The 18,498-nt window shown below is 40.5% G+C and overlaps 4 protein-coding genes across 4 annotated transcripts; 3 read left to right on the top strand and 1 right to left on the bottom strand.

The window, feature by feature from the left end:
• Positions 1 to 33: 33 nt before the first annotated feature.
• Positions 34 to 1,917, top strand: ARN1 (siderophore transporter; the record flags this gene model as incomplete). The annotated part of the gene is made up of 1 exon (XM_056222801.1): positions 34 to 1,917. The coding sequence occupies one exon, from the start codon at positions 34 to 36 to the stop codon at positions 1,915 to 1,917; it is 1,884 nt and encodes a 627-aa protein (XP_056082456.1).
• Positions 1,918 to 6,732: 4,815 nt separating this feature from the next.
• On the bottom strand, positions 6,733 to 7,908 carry SMKI08G0030 (DUP/COS family protein; the record flags this gene model as incomplete). The annotated part of the gene is made up of 1 exon (XM_056222800.1): positions 6,733 to 7,908. One exon carries the CDS (start codon positions 7,906 to 7,908, stop codon positions 6,733 to 6,735), a length of 1,176 nt encoding a protein of 391 aa, XP_056082455.1.
• Positions 7,909 to 8,461: 553 nt separating this feature from the next.
• SMKI08G0020 (uncharacterized protein) lies at positions 8,462 to 8,932 on the top strand (the record flags this gene model as incomplete). The annotated part of the gene is made up of 1 exon (XM_056222799.1): positions 8,462 to 8,932. The coding sequence occupies one exon, from the start codon at positions 8,462 to 8,464 to the stop codon at positions 8,930 to 8,932; it is 471 nt and encodes a 156-aa protein (XP_056082454.1).
• Positions 8,933 to 11,162: 2,230 nt separating this feature from the next.
• SMKI08G0010 (uncharacterized protein) lies at positions 11,163 to 16,754 on the top strand (the record flags this gene model as incomplete). The annotated part of the gene is made up of 1 exon (XM_056222798.1): positions 11,163 to 16,754. One exon carries the CDS (start codon positions 11,163 to 11,165, stop codon positions 16,752 to 16,754), a length of 5,592 nt encoding a protein of 1,863 aa, XP_056082453.1.
• Positions 16,755 to 18,498: the final 1,744 nt, after the last annotated feature.

The raw sequence follows: 18,498 nt of genomic DNA, 5'->3' as shown, positions 1-18,498 counted from the left end.
TATCACATATTGTTGCATAAAAATATAGTAACGATGGTGTCTGCTAACTCTCACGATTATGTTAGTGGGGAGAAAATACATGTATTGACGGACGTGGAACATGAGTTGAATGCAGAAACTCATACCGGTTCCAACTCCATCTCATTTGGACTTCCTCAGCTATCGGAAAAATACGATGCCTTGAGACAAAACAGAAGCTTGATTATTCAGCAGACCGAAATCTTTGGTGCTGCTTACAATAAATGGTACTTACAAGTGTTCTTGCTTCTCAGTGCTTTTATATGTGGCTACGGTTACGGGCTGGACGGAAACATCCGTTATATTTATACTGGTTACGCTACATCTTCTTATAGCGAGCATTCTCTTTTATCTACCATCAATGTCATTAATGCGGTGGTTAGTGCCGCCTCACAAATCATCTATGCCAGATTGTCCGATGTTTTTGGTAGACTCTATCTTTTCATCAGTGCTGTTATTTTATATGTTGTTGGCACGATAATTCAGTCGCAAGCTTATGATGTTCAAAGGTACGCTGCCGGTGCTATCTTCTACAACGCCGGTTATGTAGGTGTAATACTCATTCTTTTGATCATTCTATCCGATTTTTCATCCCTGAAATGGAGACTGCTATATCAATTTGCACCCACTTGGCCTTTTATCATCAACACGTGGATTGCTGGTAACATCACCTCTAGAGCTAACCCTGTTGTGAACTGGTCTTGGGATGTGGGTATGTGGGCTTTCATATTCCCCTTATCGTGTATACCAATTGTGTTGTGTATGTTACACATGCAATGGAGGGCCAAAAAGACTCCTGAATGGCACACTTTGAAGGGTCAAAAGTCTTATTATCAAGAACATGGCTTTATCAAGATAATAAAACAATTGTTCTGGATGTTAGATATCATTGGTGTCCTCTTGATGGGTTGCTCCCTTGGTTGTATCCTAGTCCCATTGACCTTAGCTGGTGGCGTTAAAACTACTTGGAATGACTCAAGATTGATCGGTCCCTTTGTCCTTGGTTTTGTTTTGATCCCTGTCTTATGGATTTGGGAATATAGGTTCGCTAGAGATCCAATTCTTCCATACAAGTTGGTCAAAGACAGGGCCGTATGGTCCTCCATGGGTATTTCCTTCTTAATCGATTTCATCTACTACATGGCTGCTGATTATTTATACACAGTAATGATTGTCGCTGTCAATGAATCCGTGAAATCTGCGACAAGAATTTCCACATTATCCTCCTTTGTATCTACCGTAGCTTCTCCATTTTTTGCATTACTTGTTACGAGATGCACCAGACTGAAACCATTTATCATGTTCGGTTGTTCACTGTGGATGGTTGCTATGGGTTTATTGTACCACTTTAGAGGTGGCAGTCAATCACATTCTGGTATTATTGGTGCATTAGGTGTTTGGGGCGTGGGTACTACATTGTTCACTTACCCAGTTACTGTTTCGGTACAATCTGCCGTCTCTCACGAAAATATGGCAACAGTTACTGCTTTAAACTACACCCTCTACAGGATTGGTTCTGCAGTTGGTTCTGCAGTCTCTGGTGCAATTTGGACTCAAACTTTATACAAGCAAATTTTGAAGAGAATGGGTGATGTCGCTTTGGCCACAGCCGCTTACGATTCCCCATATACTTTTATTGAGACCTATACTTGGGGTACCCCACAAAGGGTTGCTTTGATGAACGCTTATAAGTATGTTCAAAGATTGGAAACTATAGTAGCTTTGGTGTTCTGTGTCCCATTGATTGCACTTTCGTTATGTTTAAGAGATCCTAAATTGACCAATGCAGTAGCAGTGGAATACATCGAAGATGGTGAATATGTTGACACGAAAGACAATGACCCAATCCTAGAATGGTTCGAAAAGATTCCATCTAAATTCACCTCTAAAAGGGACTAGGTTGACTCTGCGTAACAAGATTGTTCGAGACTCTCGAAATGCATACCATTTCCAATTAGACAAGTCGCCCTTTAGGTGCTTCTTTTCAGTTGAAATTTCCGATAGAAATCAATTATAAACGAAAAGAGAAATAGATATCGTGTTCCTTGCCTTTTCCTTCTATCGTAGCAATTTATGTATATATACACGTATAATGTGGCATGACCTAATATCACGTAAAAGAGCAAAATTTTAACCCTGTTCTGAAGGCTTACAAAGTCAGTTTAGCTGATTGCTCCAGCACTTACTTTTTAGCAAACAGGAAATAGAGAATCTGTAACATGAATATGTTCCGATTGTGAAGCCAATCATCGTAAGTACTTGGGCAAGAAGCTTATGAACACGACGACAAAACAGCATTGAAAGAAAAAAAAGTCAAACTTGGTGTTTAGAACATTGCAAGAGAGAGAGATTTGCCTGATATCTAACTGTTTTATCCTCTTTTTTTTTATTAACAAAAAAATTTCTGTTGTACGGCTAGACCATATCATGTCATTCGCTTGTACTTCTACAAAAAAATTACAATTTATTTGAAACGCCAGTAGTGATGAGAACAAGATAATAGCAACTGCCGGAACTTCATTCGTTTGGTTCCTAATTACCATAGGATTACTAACGTATTGCTTGGCGCATCAGCCCTTTTGCAAAAAAGGAAATTTTGCTTCTACACAATTAGAACAACACTCATACTTCATGCCTCCCCCGTCCGTAGCAGAGAAAAGAGCTGGTTACACACAAAGCATAAAATACTTTATTTTTGAGAACAGAGGTAATTTACTTGAAAGACGAGGCGCAATACTCACGTCACCAGCTGCATCTGTATAAACTCATAATATCTAATTAAGCTTTTTAAACATTCTTCCCTTGAAGCTCACTCCATAACCTGTAAAATACAACGCCCGTAAAAAATGAAGACACTTGTGATCTTATAGATTGCCCTGTTTCTAATAATAACATAAAGTGGCTTGTCACTACTCTAAGATAATCGTAAAGATTCTATTCTATGGCTTTGCTGTTTCAAAATCAGGGAAGCCGCAACCACTTTTGCATAAATGCAAAAGCTTAATAAACTTCTTTCCAGAAACAGAAAGGGAAAAAGTAAAAATAACCCTTTTCTTTCTATATTTGGACATGCGCGTATTCTCCGGTTTTTCTATCAGAGAAAGGGAAATCCGGTATCTCGATATGCAATTTATTCGCTCTATGAAGCGAATCCGTTGAAATAAAGTTTCCACTATGCGCAAATGATAGGCCGCATTAGTACGTAGCAAATGCATGAGTACAATTTTTTATTTCAAATATTGCCTCTTTCATCGCTTTTGATGATTGGGCTAACGGCTGCATTGTCATCTATTTCTCCTTTTGGAAAGAGAAAGGAGCAGAATAGAAAAATACTCCACAACAGTTTCTGTGAAGCTGTGGAAACCGAAGAAATATTACTTATCGTTTTGCTTGGCTGAGATTACTGCGCAGACGGTAGTAAACTGCGGGGTTTTTGCTTTGCGTTAAAAAACATTCTCACATCTTTTTTAGCTTAGAGAATTTATTTCATGCTAATGGATAAAGTGAGCAAAGAGATGAAAAGCGGCAATAAAATATGCCTCAAAACGGGAGTAATGTTGTACTGACTATACATGGTCGTCTTTACTCCATTTACACCCCTCTATCTATCGAAGAACGTCTGCTATATGTTGCCTTGAATAACTTTTATTACTATCTTTGAAGCAATTCTTCATTTCTATGCGAGGCATATCGTCATCTGCAACATATTTCGAAGCTTCATACGCGCCTAGCTGCATATTTCACATGTCAATTATCTATATATTCGACCTAGTAGCGGACATTCTTGTGAGTATTACGTAATCATTAATTTGTCATCGGCGAAAAGAAATGAGATGATCATTCATTTTTGCTAAATTCGACAACTTCAAGAATTCAATGTGTAGCATAATATCTAGAGAAACCTTGTATACAGCAAAAGCAACAGCCACATGGTTCCTTGAACTAACACTTTCCCAACGTTACTGTTTAAATTACTCGCCCGTAGCGTCACTGAATCGAGATCGATGCTATACTTTTCGTATCACAGTTCCTGCAAAATAGCTTGTACTGAAAGTATCATTACGACGGGCTTAGTGTTTGACTTGGATTTCTACTACTTCTCAATGCGCATAGGGATGACCTACATTATGTTCTGGATTTAAGATAACAGGCAATAAAAATAGTACGTTACCAATTTATGCAAGTAGAATTAAGACCCAAAAATTCATTACATATGTGCTTAATATGGTTCACTTAAGTGATTTCTTGCTACGTAATGGAATTTTTCCTGATAAATCAAACTTGGACCAAATATTAAAGCATATCTTTGGTGAAAATGAGCGGAAATTAGCTTTTGCAAACTGTAGAAAACCAAATTTATAACCTTAATAATAAAAAATGAAGGATGATACCAATTACTGCAAAAAAAAAAAGAAATTATAGGCGCCTTCTGTTTTACAGTCACAGGCACAAAAAACGTTTCATGCTTCCTATAATCTATACAAACATGGGTAGCCAGAACAATAGAAGTCACTAATCTGGCCGTCGAGTTTAGTTTATTATCAATTATTATTTTTGATTTAGTCGCACGAGATTGTTGATTGTTATTCAGATTAGCACTATTGACAATTTGCATGGCAGATAGATTAACACGCTTAATTAAAGGCGCATACTGATATCCATGCTGCCTACGTGTTATCCAAGACTGATTGTGCCTTCTCGATATATGGCAACAATTCAGCATTTGGTAATAAAGGCCAGAAAGATTTTCTTGGAGGTAGATCACTGAGAAAATAATGGTCGAAAAAGTGTGCACAATCATCCCCATCAAAGAAAAAGACGTCTAGGCCCCAAATTTTCTGCTCACACATGTATAAATTCATCTTCTTCGCAATTATGTCCCAGCCATTTGCATTAGACTTCCCTAGTTCACCTATAATACTTGACAAATACTGCAATTTATGGTGCTTCAGGATAGATCCGGTTCCATTGTTTATCCACTTCTGAAAAATAAACATTCAGAGCTTCTTCAATATAAGGATGTTTCCTGAATACTTCCGATTTTGTGCCGTTACTTTTTGAAGAAATCCAGAGAAGGTTTCTTCTAAATGCTTCGTGGCAACTGGGGCCATCGAAAAAAAAGTATTTGGTGTTCCAAAGTTTATTTTCATACAAATAAGAGTTGAAATTTCCTGCAACACTTTCCCAGCTTTCGATTTCTGTACCTGCTGTATTTTCAACGATTTCTTTAGCAAACTGATCGAGTTGTTTTGCGAAGGTACGTCCTCTAACTAAACCCATGAAGCACTAACTATCATTTATATAAGAAAAAGAGAGATGAACGAATGACGCATCCTTTGACAAACCCTCTGCATATTGATGAGTAATATGGATAACAATAGCTAAATACGGAATGTTAAGGAGTTGAATTTCTCATAGCAAAACCAAGTGAAAAAACTTCTGAATACATACTTGGGTAGTGTGGAATTGTAGCAATCAAACATTTCGGATGATAAAGAACTCACGCTCTTTTCATATATGCTTTCTTCCATGCCTGTAGCGATGTGGTTTTGGAGACATAGTTTTGCAGTTACGGCATCCTAGTGGTTCGTTTATATAGCTCGTTAAACTATCATCTGTGTTTGTAGGCTGAAAAATGCCGCCCAAAGCTAAGCACGCGCACATTGTACAACAGTTGGCCGTATGATTGAAAGGTGACAGCCGGTAGAGACAGACTTGAGTAGATTCTGATGTAGTTGTTGAGATTCCATTTTTTAATAAGGCAATGATATTAGGTATGTAGATATACTAGAAGTTCTCCTCCGGGATTTAGGAACCCATAAAAGGGAATCTGCAATTCTACACAATTCTATAAACATTATTATCATCGTTTTATATGTTGTTATTCATTGATCCTATTACATTATCAATCCTTGCGTTTTAGCTTCCACTAATTTAGATGACTATTTCTCATCATTTGCGTCATCTTCTAACACCGTATATGATAATATACTAGTAACGTAAATACTAGTTAGTAGATGATAGCTGATTCATATTACAACACTACGTGTATATCAACAATATAGTTACGTAAATATTTCCTAATCAACTGCTCATCGACCGCTTCTTTGTGAACCACTAATCCTAAATAGTTACAATAATATCAGAACGGTATATTATAATAGTCTCCATATAGCAGTTTATATCCCGCAACGGTAAACGTGACATGTAAGACTCTAAGGTTGCACTTGCAACTTCCCACACAAAATTTAGATCTTTTTGTGTCATGAATCTGATTATCTTCAAGTATGTCCACATGGGAAAGAGTTCGTCCTATAAATGGCCGAGTGCAGAAAGCTATATTGTTGATTGTAGATCTGAAAAAAGGTCATCGTAGTTATGTATGAAAGAAATAGATAATACCCGTCGTAACCAGTAGTCAATAGCCGACTATTACTCCAGAGTTTTAACTTTTACACACACTACCAATGCATTATTGCTGCGGACCGAGCTGAGTTGTGTAGATGAAGTTGTTTAACGAAAATATTAACCGACTCTTCAAGGCATCTAATTTAGTATGGTGTTATTAGGAAAAGAGGGCAATAAGTTTTGTGCGTGTAGCAGGATGGTTACACCCTGTTTTTTTTTATTTGTAACGAACAATGGATATAATAATAAAGAATAGAAGGTGTGCTAAATTACACACGCTCTAACATAAAAAAATAGTATCGAACTCTACACTAGAGAATTGTCACCACGAGATGCTTGCGCTTCTTTAACGTATGGCCATAGTTCAACATTCAATGGTACAGGCCACGTGGATTTTTTTGAAGATAGAGGGTGGTAGAACCTGTCGCTAAAAAACCGTTCACAATCAGTCCCGTCGAAGAAAAACTCTTCGTTTTTCCAGACTTTCTTTTCAAACAAGTACTTATTCATTTTCTTTGCAATTTCGTCCCATCCATTAGCACCAGTCTTCTGCTCATTTATAATCGTTGACAAAAACTGCATATTGTGCTCCATGCTCATAATCAGAACCTTTTTTGTATTTGTGAAACCTTTTACGATCATGAAAAATATACACCCGAGATACAAGGTGCGTAATAGAAGGCACATTTCCCGTGACACATATATGCAGACTAAAAAATTAAGGAATGAAATCAATGAAAAAATACTTAAATTCCTCTTTAAAACCCAAGTAAGCTTAAACCTATGAGTATCCTTGGGAAGCTGAGCGTTTTCCAGGTCAACGGGGCTCCATGATTTCTCACTATCAAACAACTTCCACCGTTTGTCAACTTCCGCAAAATAAGTCTGCACGGCCTCTTCGATGTAAGGAACGGATTCCCTGAATGACTTAATCCTTGCAGCTTCATCTTTTTGCAAAAAGAACGGTTCAAGAATGATTCTTCTGAATGCTTCTTGACAGTCCAAGGCTTCAAAAAAGAGGTACCTGGTATTCCAAGCTTTGCTCTCATACAAGTATGAATTCAAACTTGCTGCAACATTTTTCCAATCATCAGCGTTCGTACCTGGTGCATTTCTGGTAATTGCTTTGGAAAATTCGGTAAGTTGTTTTGATAAGGCACGGTCACGAGATAGAGAATGACTAAGGGGTAAAAACGCTAGCACTAGAAACAAAAAACTCGAAGCTAAACACGGATAAGTCCAATTTGTGGACATTTTCCACCAAATACTAAGTGGCAGCCATAATAACAGCCAGATTCGAAAAATTAAGGATTTGTAAACCTCATACGAGTACCATGTAAGGCCATTTCTAAAAACGTCCTGAGGTAGCACAGTCTCCTGGGATTCGAGATGTTCGGGAGATAATAATCCCACGCTCTTCTCATCTTCAATATCAGTATCTTTCATTTTGGCGATGAGATGGCAGTTTGAGGTACCTGTCATTTAGAGTTGCAACTTCTGGCAGCTGGATTTATATATAGTTTGAAAAAAAAAAGCCGCCAAGCGGGCGCGCGTTATGCAACTGCCGATGGCTTATTAAATCATATGATTGAAAAAGGGCAAAAACTCATCAAGATAATTTCCAATTATTCACGGGCTCACTTAATATGTTGTTGATAATTAGTTGTTTAGTAAGTTGTAGTAATTTAGAATAAGTCGTTCCTTCTTAATTTTGTTAAAATGTACTACCCTAAGAAGTATAACTAATTTATAATTAGTAATGAGCCCCGAGAGCAACGCTTCCGAGACCATATCCAATAGATTCTGGGTCAAGCTTTTAAAAAAAAACTATTGTTGATGAAGCTGCATAAGAAATGAACTGAAATATGTGATGATTCTCCTGGAAGGGTCTCTGCTTATGACATTTTTTCGTACTTCAAAGAAAACTATAATGAAGTCACTATTGGATCCAGGCTTACTCTTATAGAGGATTTAACAAATATATCTTCCAAGTCTGTAGATGAAATCGTTTTCTATTTGAAAAACTATACTCACAATGCTGGAAGACAGCAGTGAGGAACAGGACAGAAAGAAACAACGTGATACAAATATTGCATTGCTATTGATGGCTTTCATACCCCAACTAAAAGAATCTTTTCACGAGAAGTTCGGTGACTCCAAGTCTCTTCAACTATCACAAGTCATTAGATTTTGTAAATTAAAGACTTCATCGGGCTCTTCCTCTTTAGTATCCGACGCATTGGCTGCGCAAGACAAAAGAAGTTATCAAAAGAAAGGAAATAAAGGATGTCTGATTTGTGGCGCGGACTGTCGCTTAAGCAACTGTTCTCTGCTTAAGAGAAGGCTCCCGGAAGCCAGAATCTTTAAGTTATATCCTAATGACAAGTTAAGCGCACCTTCGTCTGCTAGCGTGGCGATGACAGACTATGAAACGCCACCCAGCAGAGCAAACCGGAAACCACCAACATCTTGGCTTTGCATGCTATCTTCGACTGTTCTCTCGTAAACTCGGTTCTCTACAGAAGAATATGTAATGGTGGTTGGTGGCTTCATACCCATCATAGGCTCTGGAACTGTGCAGATAGGCACGGTTCAATTGAGTGATGTCTCCTACATTCCCGACTTATCAGTGAACCTAATATCTGTTCGGAAACTGTGTGCCCATTCTAATTTTTCTGTTACATAACCAATACCGATCAGACTCTGTTTTGCGACTCAAGGTTGCATTGAAGATCTTTTTCTCTGCTACAAAGATGACATTCATATTACAGAACAGTTAGCTGGATGCTATTCTGAGTAAATCCTTGTCATTCTGATACAACGTAGGAAATATCTTACCTTTCAGCATTTTATTCGAAAACTTTACTCCATCCTTTTTGAGTCCGTTAAGCGAGCTTTACGGTACCATCATAGCACCAGATTTTTGTTCCTAAAGTAACGTTTTGTATGCTATTTCAAATTGATTGTTGTTCACACCTCTCATGAAACTATTAGTCAATCTCTACACTTGGTCAAGGGTTACTTGAAACCTTCTACTGGTGCTGCTCTTTCAAAAACAAAGGGTGTGAATCCTCTATAGTCCAAGGAATCAGATTACGTTACTACAAGTAAAAGCTTCATAGGAATAGACAAGATTTGGAACTTGGTTGGACATTTAAAAGACAGATATTATAAGAAATTGAACGTAAATGACGTGCCTCTTATTATGTTGGCATAGGTAATTGTGATGTAATGTGTAAGAAATTTTTATGTTTGGGTGATTCATGAGGTGATTTTTTGAGATTTTGATAAATATATGTACATAATGAGTAGACAGTATGTGGAAAAATACGTTATATTAGATGCGAGTAAGTGCATATATATGATATTTGGGTCCGTAGAATACATTATAAACACAAAAATGGGAATAAAAGTGGATTTTATGGGCAAATGGCACAGGGTGTGAAGCGCTGAGGTAAGTGCCGTGTATGGTGATGTAGAGTGGTAACCATGGCAACTGAGTGAGAGGTGAGGATGAGGAGCAGTGTGGCAGTAGGGTAAGATGGGAGTAGTTTATTCTTAGCATCCGTAGGCGTATGGGGAGCTATCATGGAAAAGAAGAAGGCATGGCAGGTGTTCATATGCGGTTGGAGGTGGGATGGGGAGTAGTGATAGGGTATTATTGTTTACGTTTGATGGTTTACATATTATGTTAGGTATGTTGTAGAGGTCGTAGATGGTAGGACAAGTGGGTGTGGTGGTTGAATGATAGATGGACGGGGGGTGGTTGGTAGTGGATATGGAGTAGTGGTGAGATGTGAAGGATGGCAGGTGTGTTGACGTAGGCAGTGGAGGGGCGTATATATATGTTACCATATTGCATGGTGGATGGTGCTAGACAAGGCCGTAGGGACATATAGCATGCTTGAAGTAACGTTGTACGAACTCTGTCATTATTTCCTGTTTAGGCAGTTGTGGCGCCTATTGTAGTCAAAGATCCTAGCGTCAAGGTTTCTTATATAGTGGGAGAGAGCACCAAGGAAGTAACTTGATACGAAGTTTGTGGATGGGTGTGTTTTCTTTTCAAGCGGGGTAATATATTTTTCCTGTTCTCGAGATGAAACGTCGGAAAAGTTACGCGAATTTTTCGAAGCGAGAGGTCATATACCTAATAAGGAAATGTAATTCATAAGGTTTTATTATATTGATCTTTTCGAGACCGGAAGAAGCTGCAGGCTGAGCGCATAATTTCTTGAAGCGACCAACTGGTTCATGTTTAAGTAACCAAGAGAACATCCATGAAGCGGCTTGAGCAATGAACAGAATCCTGGTTCTCCTCGACTAAGCAGACAGATTGAGATACTACGCACAAACATGGAAGTTGGAAAAGAAAGTACGTACCGACTACTTTATTTTTGCAGGCCGGAAATCAAGCGATGAATGACGATCCTCAGGAAAAAACGGATATCTCTCTGTTTTCTATGTTGTGCTTGAAGGGGTCAGTGGCTAATCTTGATGGGATTTTTTATTAACTGTGCTTTGTTGCTGCTGGAGATTTGCACTTGTGTAGCAGAGGTCTTTTTTTTTTTGGGTGCTCGCTACATAATTCTGCATCTTCTCAATAGAGTAGCTCAATTGCATTCCTAGATGATGATAAGGTGGAAACTGGACAATCTTTTGTTTATATTGATGGATTTCTTGTCAAAAAGCATAACAATCAACATACTATTGTTAATTTCGAAACTTACAAAAATAAAATGGAAGTTTCCGATAAGCGTAAGTTTGAAAAAGCAAACTTTGAGGAGTTTGAGTCCGCTCTAAATAACAAAAACGACTTGTTACATTGTCACTCAATAACTTTATTTGAAACTGTCGGCACGGAAGTGCGATCATTCTACGAAGACGAAAAGTCTGGTCTAATCAAAGTGGCGAAATTCAGAACTGGTGCAATCGATAGGAAAAGGTCTTTTGAAAAAATTGTCATTGCCTTCATGGTCAAGAAAAATGTACAAAAGTTTCTGACGTTTGTTGAAGACGAACCATACCCTTCAAAGTATCTTATTCCCAAGAAAATCAACTTGATGGTCTACACGTTGTTTCAAGTACATACTTTGAAATTTAATAGGAAAGATTACGATATCCTTTCTCTTTTTTACCTCAACAGAGGATACTATAGTGAGTTGAGTTTTCGTGTCCTGGAACGTTGTTACGAAACTGCGAGTTCCAGGCCGAACGACAGCTCTACGATGCGTACTTTCACCAACTTTGTTTCTGGCACGCCTATTGTAAGGAGTCTTCAGAAAAGCACCATAAGGAAATATGGATACAATTTGGCACCCTACATGTTTTTGTTACTACACGTAAATGAGCTTTCGATTTTTTCCGCATATCAAGCAAGTTTACCTGGCGGTAAGAAAGTCGACACAGAGCGGCTGAAACGTGATCTATGCCCACGTAAACCCACCGAGATAAAGTACTTTTCACAGATATGTAACGATATGATGAACAAAAAAGACGGATTGGGTGATATTTTGCATATTATCTTGCGAGCATGTGCGCTTAATTTTGGGGCGGGACCCCGTGGTGGTGCTGGTGAGGAAGAAGATCTATCTGTTGCGAATGAACAATCCGTTATTCCCTCTGTGGACGAGCATGGCTTAAAAGTATGCAAGTTGCGCAGTCCTAACACTCCACGAAGGCTCAGAAAAACACTAGATGCCGTGAAAGCTTTATTGGTGTCTTCTTGTGCTTGCACCGCAAAGGATTTAGATATATTTGATGACAACAACGGCGTTGCGATGTGGAAATGGATCAAAATTCTGTACCACGAAGTAGCACAGGAAACCGCGCTGAAGGACTCTTATAGAATAACTTTGGTACCTTCTTCTGATGGTATATCAGTATGTGGAAAACTGTTTAATCGCGAGTATGTCCGCAGCTTTTACTTTGCATGCAAGGCTCAGTTTGACAACCTTTGGGAAGAGTTGAACAATTGCTTTTATATGCCTACAGTGGTTGATATTGCCAGTCTCATTTTGCGTAATCGAGACGTGTTGTTCAGAGAGCCAAAGCGAGGAATTGACGAGTATCTGGAAAACGATTCTTTTCTTCAAATGATACCTGTTAAATATCGTGAAATTGTGCTGCCAAAGTTGAGAAGAGATACTAACAAAATGACCGCGGCTCTTAAAAATAAAGTGGCTGTTGCAATTGACGAGCTTACGGTGCCACTTATGTGGATGATCCATTTTGCCGTAGGATACCCTTACCGGTATCCAGAGCTTCAGCTACTCGCTTTTGCCGGTCCTCAGCGCAACGTATACGTCGACGATATAACAAGGCGCATCCAACTATACACTGATTATAACAAGAACGGTTCATCGGAGCCTCGACTAAAGACACTTGACGGACTCACTTCAGATTACTTGTTTTACTTTGTCACTGTGCTAAGGCAAATGCAGATATGTGCGCTTGGTAACAGTTATGACGCCTTTAAACACGATCCTTGGATGGATGTCGTGGGGTTTGAGGATCCAAATCAAGTAACAAATCGAGATACTTCGAGGATAGTTTTGTATTCCTACTTGTTTCTGAATACCGCTAAGGGCTGTCTCGTTGAATATGCAACTTTTCGACAGTACATGAGGGAACTTCCGAAGAATGTACCTCAGAAGCTGAATTTTCGGGAGATGCGCCAGGGGTTGATTGCCCTAGGGCGGCACTGCGTAGGTAGCAGATTTGAAACAGATTTGTACGAGTCGGCGACGAGTGAACTCATGGCCAACCATTCCGTTCAAACAGGGCGAAACATTTACGGTGTGGATTCCTTTTCGTTAACCAGTGTCAGTGGAACGACCGCCACTTTATTGCAGGAGCGAGCTTCCGAGCGCTGGATTCAATGGTTAGGCCTTGAAAGAGACTACCATTGTTCCTTCTCCAGTACTCGGAATGCGAGAGATGTAGTAGCAGCAGTAGCAGGCGAAGCGAGTTCAGATCATCATCAAAATTTTTTGAGTGCAACGCGAAAAAGGCCCCGAGAGCCCAAGAGCACAAACGATATCCTCGTCGCAGGTCGGAAACTTTTTGGCAGATCCTTTGAATTCAGGGACTTGCATCAGTTGCGCTTATGTTATGAAATATACATGGCAGACACACCCTCTGTTGCAGTACAAGCCTCACCGGGCTATGGTAAGACGGAGTTGTTTCATCTTCCCTTAATAGCACTCGCGTCCAAGAGCGACGTGAAACATGTGTCGTTTCTGTTTGTACCGTACACAGTGTTGCTTGCTAATTGCATGATCAGGTTGCGCCGAGGCGGTTTCTTGAATGTGGCCACTGTAAGAAACTTTATTGAAGAGGGTTACGATGGTGTTACTGATTTATACGTGGGGATCTACGATGACCTTGCTAGCGCCAACTTCACAGACAGGATAGCTGGGTGGGATAATATTGTTGAGTGCACCTTTAGGACCAACAATGTAAAGTTGGGTTACCTCATTGTAGATGAGTTTCACAACTTGGAAACGGAGGTCTACCGGCAGCCGCAATTTGGGGGCATAAGGAACCTCGATTTTGACGCTTTCGAGAAAGCAATCTTTTTGAGCGGCACAGCACCTGAGGCTGTAGCCGATGCTGCGTTGCAGCGCATAGGGCTTACGGGACTGAGCAAGAAATCGATGGACATCAACGAGCTCAAACGGTCGGAAGACCTCAGCAGAGGTTTATCCAGCTATCCCACACAGATGTTCAATCTGATTAAGGAGAAATCTGAGGTGCCTTTAGGGCATGTGCATAAAATTTGGAAAAAAGTGGAATCACCTCCCGAAGAAGCACTGAAGCTTCTTTTAGCCCTGTTTGAAACTGAACCAGAGTCGAAGGCCATTGTAATTGCTAGCACAACCAAACAAGTGGAAGAACTGGCCTGCTCTTGGAGGGAGTATTTCAAGGTGGTATGGATACACGGGAAGCTGGGTGCTGCGGAAAAGGTGTCTCGCACGGAGGAGTTTGTCACTGACGGTGGCATGCGAGTTCTCATCGGAACAAAATTAGTGACTGAAGGAATTGACATTAAGGAATTGATGATGGTGATCACGCTTGATAATAGACTTAATATTATTGAGCTCATTCAAGGCGTGGGAAGACTAAGAGAAGGAGGCCTCTGTTATCTATTATCTAGAAAAAACAGTTGGGCGGCAAGGAATCGTAGGGGTGAATTATCACCAATTAAGGAAGGCTGTATAACCGAACAGGTACGCGAGTTTTATGGACTTGAATCAAAGAAAGGAAAAAAGGGCCAGCATGTTGGATGCTGTGGCTCCAGGACGGACCTGTCGGCAGACACAGTGGAACTGATAAAGAGAATGGACAGATTGGCTGAAAATCCGGCCACAGCCTCCATGTCGGTTGCTGCGTTACCGTCTAGTTCACAAGAGAGAAGTAGTAGTGACAGGTACAGAGATTATTGCAGCAGCGATGAGGACAGCAACGCGGGCATTCATGATAGTACCAATGCTAGCACCAATGCTAGTACCAATGCTAGTACCAATGCTAGTACCAATGCTAGTACCAATGCTAGTACCAATGCTAGTACCAATGCTAGTACCAATGCTAGTACCAATGCTAGTACCAATGCTAGTACCAATGCTAGTACCAATGCTAGTACCAATGCTAGTACTAATGCTAGCACCAATGCTAGCACTAACGCCAGTACTAATGCTAGTACTGATGCCAGTACCAATGCCAGTACCAATGCCAGTACCAATGCCAGTACCAATTCTAGTACTGATGCCAGTACCAATGCCAGTACCAATTCTAGTACTGATGCTAATACTGATGCTAATACTGCTGATAGTACCAATGCTAATACTGATGCTAATACTGCTGATAGTACCAATGCTAGGACTAGTGCTGTTACCACCGCCAGCACCAATGCTAGGACTAGTGCTGTTACCACCGCCAGCACCAATGCTAGGACTAGTGCTGTTACCACCGCCAGCACCAACGTCAGGACTAGTGCTGTTACCACCGCCAGCACCAATGCTAGGACTAGTGCTGTTACCACCGCCAGCACCAATGCCAGGACTAGTGCTGTTACCACCGCCAGCACCAACGCCAGGACTAGTGCTACTACCACCGCCAGTACCACTGCTAGCACCAACGAGGACTCCAATACAGGTGGAAATGCTGAGAGTAATAGATTCCATCCAGCCACTGACATTGATAAAGAGCCATATAAGCGGAAAGGAAGTCAAATGGTCTCGCTAGAGAGAAAGAAACTGAAAGCACAATTTCCCAATACTTCTGAGAATATGAATGTATTAGAGTTTCTTGGCTTTCGGTCCGATGAAATTAAACATCTTTTCCTGTATGGTATCGATATATACTTCTGCCCAGAGGGAGTATTCACACAATACGGATTATGCAAGGGCTGTCAAAAAATGTTCGAGCTCTGCGTCTGCTGGGCTCGCCAGAAAGTATCGTATCGGAGGATAGCTTGGGAAGCACTAGCTGTGGAGAGAATGCTGCGAAACGACGAGGAATACAAAGAATACTTGGAAGATATTGAGCCATATCATGGGGACCCTGTTGGATATTTGAGATTTTTTACCGTAAAAAAGAGAGAGATCTACTCTCAGATACAAAAAAAATATGCTTGGTACCTGGCTATTACTAGAAGAAGAGAAACAATTAGTGTACTGGATTCGACAAGAGGCAAGCAAGGGAGCCGAGTTTTCCGCATGTCTGGAAGGCAAATCAAAGAGTTGTATTTCAAAGTATGGAGCAACTTGCGTGAATCAAAGACGGAGGTGCTGCAGTACTTTTTGAACTGGGACGAAAAAAAGTGCCAGGAAGAATGGGAGGCAAAAGACGATACGGTCGTTGTGGAGGCACTCGAGAAACTTGGAGTTTTTCAGCGTTTGCGTTCTATGACAAGCGCTGGACTGCAGGGTCCGCAGTACGTCAAGCTGCAATTTTGCAGGCATCATCAACAGCTGAGGAACAGGTATGAATTAAGTTTAGGAATGCACTTGCGGGAACAGATTGCGCTGGGAGTTATCCCATCTAAACCGCCGCATTGGACGCCTTTCCTCTCGATGCTGATAGGCTTGTTCTACAATAAAATATTTCGGCAGAAACTGGAGTATCTTTTGGAGCAGATCTCGGAGGTGTGGTTATTACCACATTGGCTTGATTTGGCAAACGTCGAAGTTCTCGCTGCAGATAACACGAAAGTACCACTGTACATGCTGATGGTAGCGGTTCACAAAGAGCTAGGTAGCGATGATGTTCCAGACGGTAAAATTGATATATTATTATGTAGAGATTCGAGCAGAGAAGTTGGAGAGTGATGGACGTTGTTACGACTGTTGCTGATTGTGTATTGTGTAGTATATGTTTTGTTCTAAGTTTCAAGAAAAAGTGAAAAAAACAAAATGGATTTGTTTTTGTTTCTGGTCAGATTCCTTAATAGTTGAAAACAAACTGGCGGAAAGAAAGGGCATTGGAGAAGATCAGTGTGAGTTGCTCAGAATGTGATGAACACTTCGGAGTCATCTAGCTTTAATCTTGAACATAAAAGTATTACGAAGACTTACATGCGGTTTGCACCAACTATTCTCAAGCCGATAGAGCTGCTGGCACGGCTGTGGTAGGTAGAATGCCTTTAGGTGCTCAAATTGAAATGGATGTTACTGCCTTTGAAAACAGTTAACAATGCAAAAAAGTTAGTTTGCGTACAAATACTTCTTGGACCGCTTAACTACAAACAGTATATATTTTCCCTTGATATATTTTTACTGTACTTAAAGTAAAGTCAAAAATTATAAACGAGAAGATTTAGTTGCAAATAGGATATGATAGTCAAAAATTAACGGGGAAAATATGACTGGAGAGTGCGGCAAAGAATCACTGTTGAGCAAAGACCTGGCTTACGCCTGTTTCCCTCCGAACGGCTCTTTAACGTACAATATGAACAGAGGATATCCAATATCATTGTTGGTTCGAAAATGTTGGAATAAGTGATTACAACTACGCTCTTTGCATAAATTAGATTAGGCAAATTCTAATATTGGGGTTTCCTGCAGTAGTAAGATAAAGATCTATTAGTTGTCCAGAACTTAGTATATAAGAAGATGAGTTATCATGAATGTCCCGAATCATGTCTGAACCATTGGGTTCAACACAATAATCAGCATGTGTTTTATATACCTCTCTTATATAAATTAAGAAGGAACGACTTATTCTTAATTATTACAAGTTACTAAACCAGTCGTTATCAACAGAAGATTTTTTTAAAAAGGTCCTACGGTGCAATGAATCCAAGAATCAAGGCTAGAGATGCCAGTCAAAGGTGAAGCGGCTAGCATTTTTTCGATAGTTCGGGACCTACTATTTCAAAGGAAACAGTTAAAGATCACTTTCTTTTTTCGGCGTCTCATTCTTGGAGTAACGGCTGTAGGCAGTAGTCCCCACAGGTGCATCCGACAGGCCATAAGCAACTGAGTCCATGCAGATTACTGAATATTCTTCGCTTGTGGAAGGCGCGATTTTGCTCCCGCATTCATGAGAGTGGGGAAAGGCGTGCAGTAGGAGTAGTGAGCGATTCTTTTTTGGTGGCCTACGAACATAAAATGTGCCAGATTCGGTTTGAAAGAGCTCTGCGGTAAACCCAGGAGACAGTTGCTGCGGCACATCAACGATATTTTGTAGTCATTATAATCCTCTTTTATGATCGAAACAGATCGGGCCATCAATTTTTGTGTAAAAAAGGGGTGCTCCAAGCGAGAGGATAGTTACCCGGTTTTTTATCACGTGAGCAATAAATGTGGAGGGGAGAGTCAGGGTAAGCAAAGAGGCGGGTAAGCAAAGAGGAGGCGAAGAGGGTAAAACCTAGGGCTAATATAGGGCTGACTCAGGTTTAGGGCTAGTTGAAGTGTTCGTGTGTGGTGCGTGTGTGGGTGTGGGTGTGGGGTGTGGTGTGGGGTGTGGGTGTGGGTGGGTGTGTGGGTGTGGGTGGGTGTGGGTGTGGGTGTGGTGGGTGTGGGTGTGGGTGTGTGGGTGTGGGTGTGTGGGTGTGGGTGTGGGTGTGGGTGT

The sequence above is a fragment of the Saccharomyces mikatae genome, assembly GCF_947241705.1.
Source record: "Saccharomyces mikatae IFO 1815 strain IFO1815 genome assembly, chromosome: 8".
NCBI classification, from domain to species: Eukaryota; Fungi; Ascomycota; class Saccharomycetes; order Saccharomycetales; family Saccharomycetaceae; genus Saccharomyces; species Saccharomyces mikatae.
Note: the sequence above shows the minus strand (reverse complement) of the source record. Positions and strands in the feature narration are given on the sequence as shown.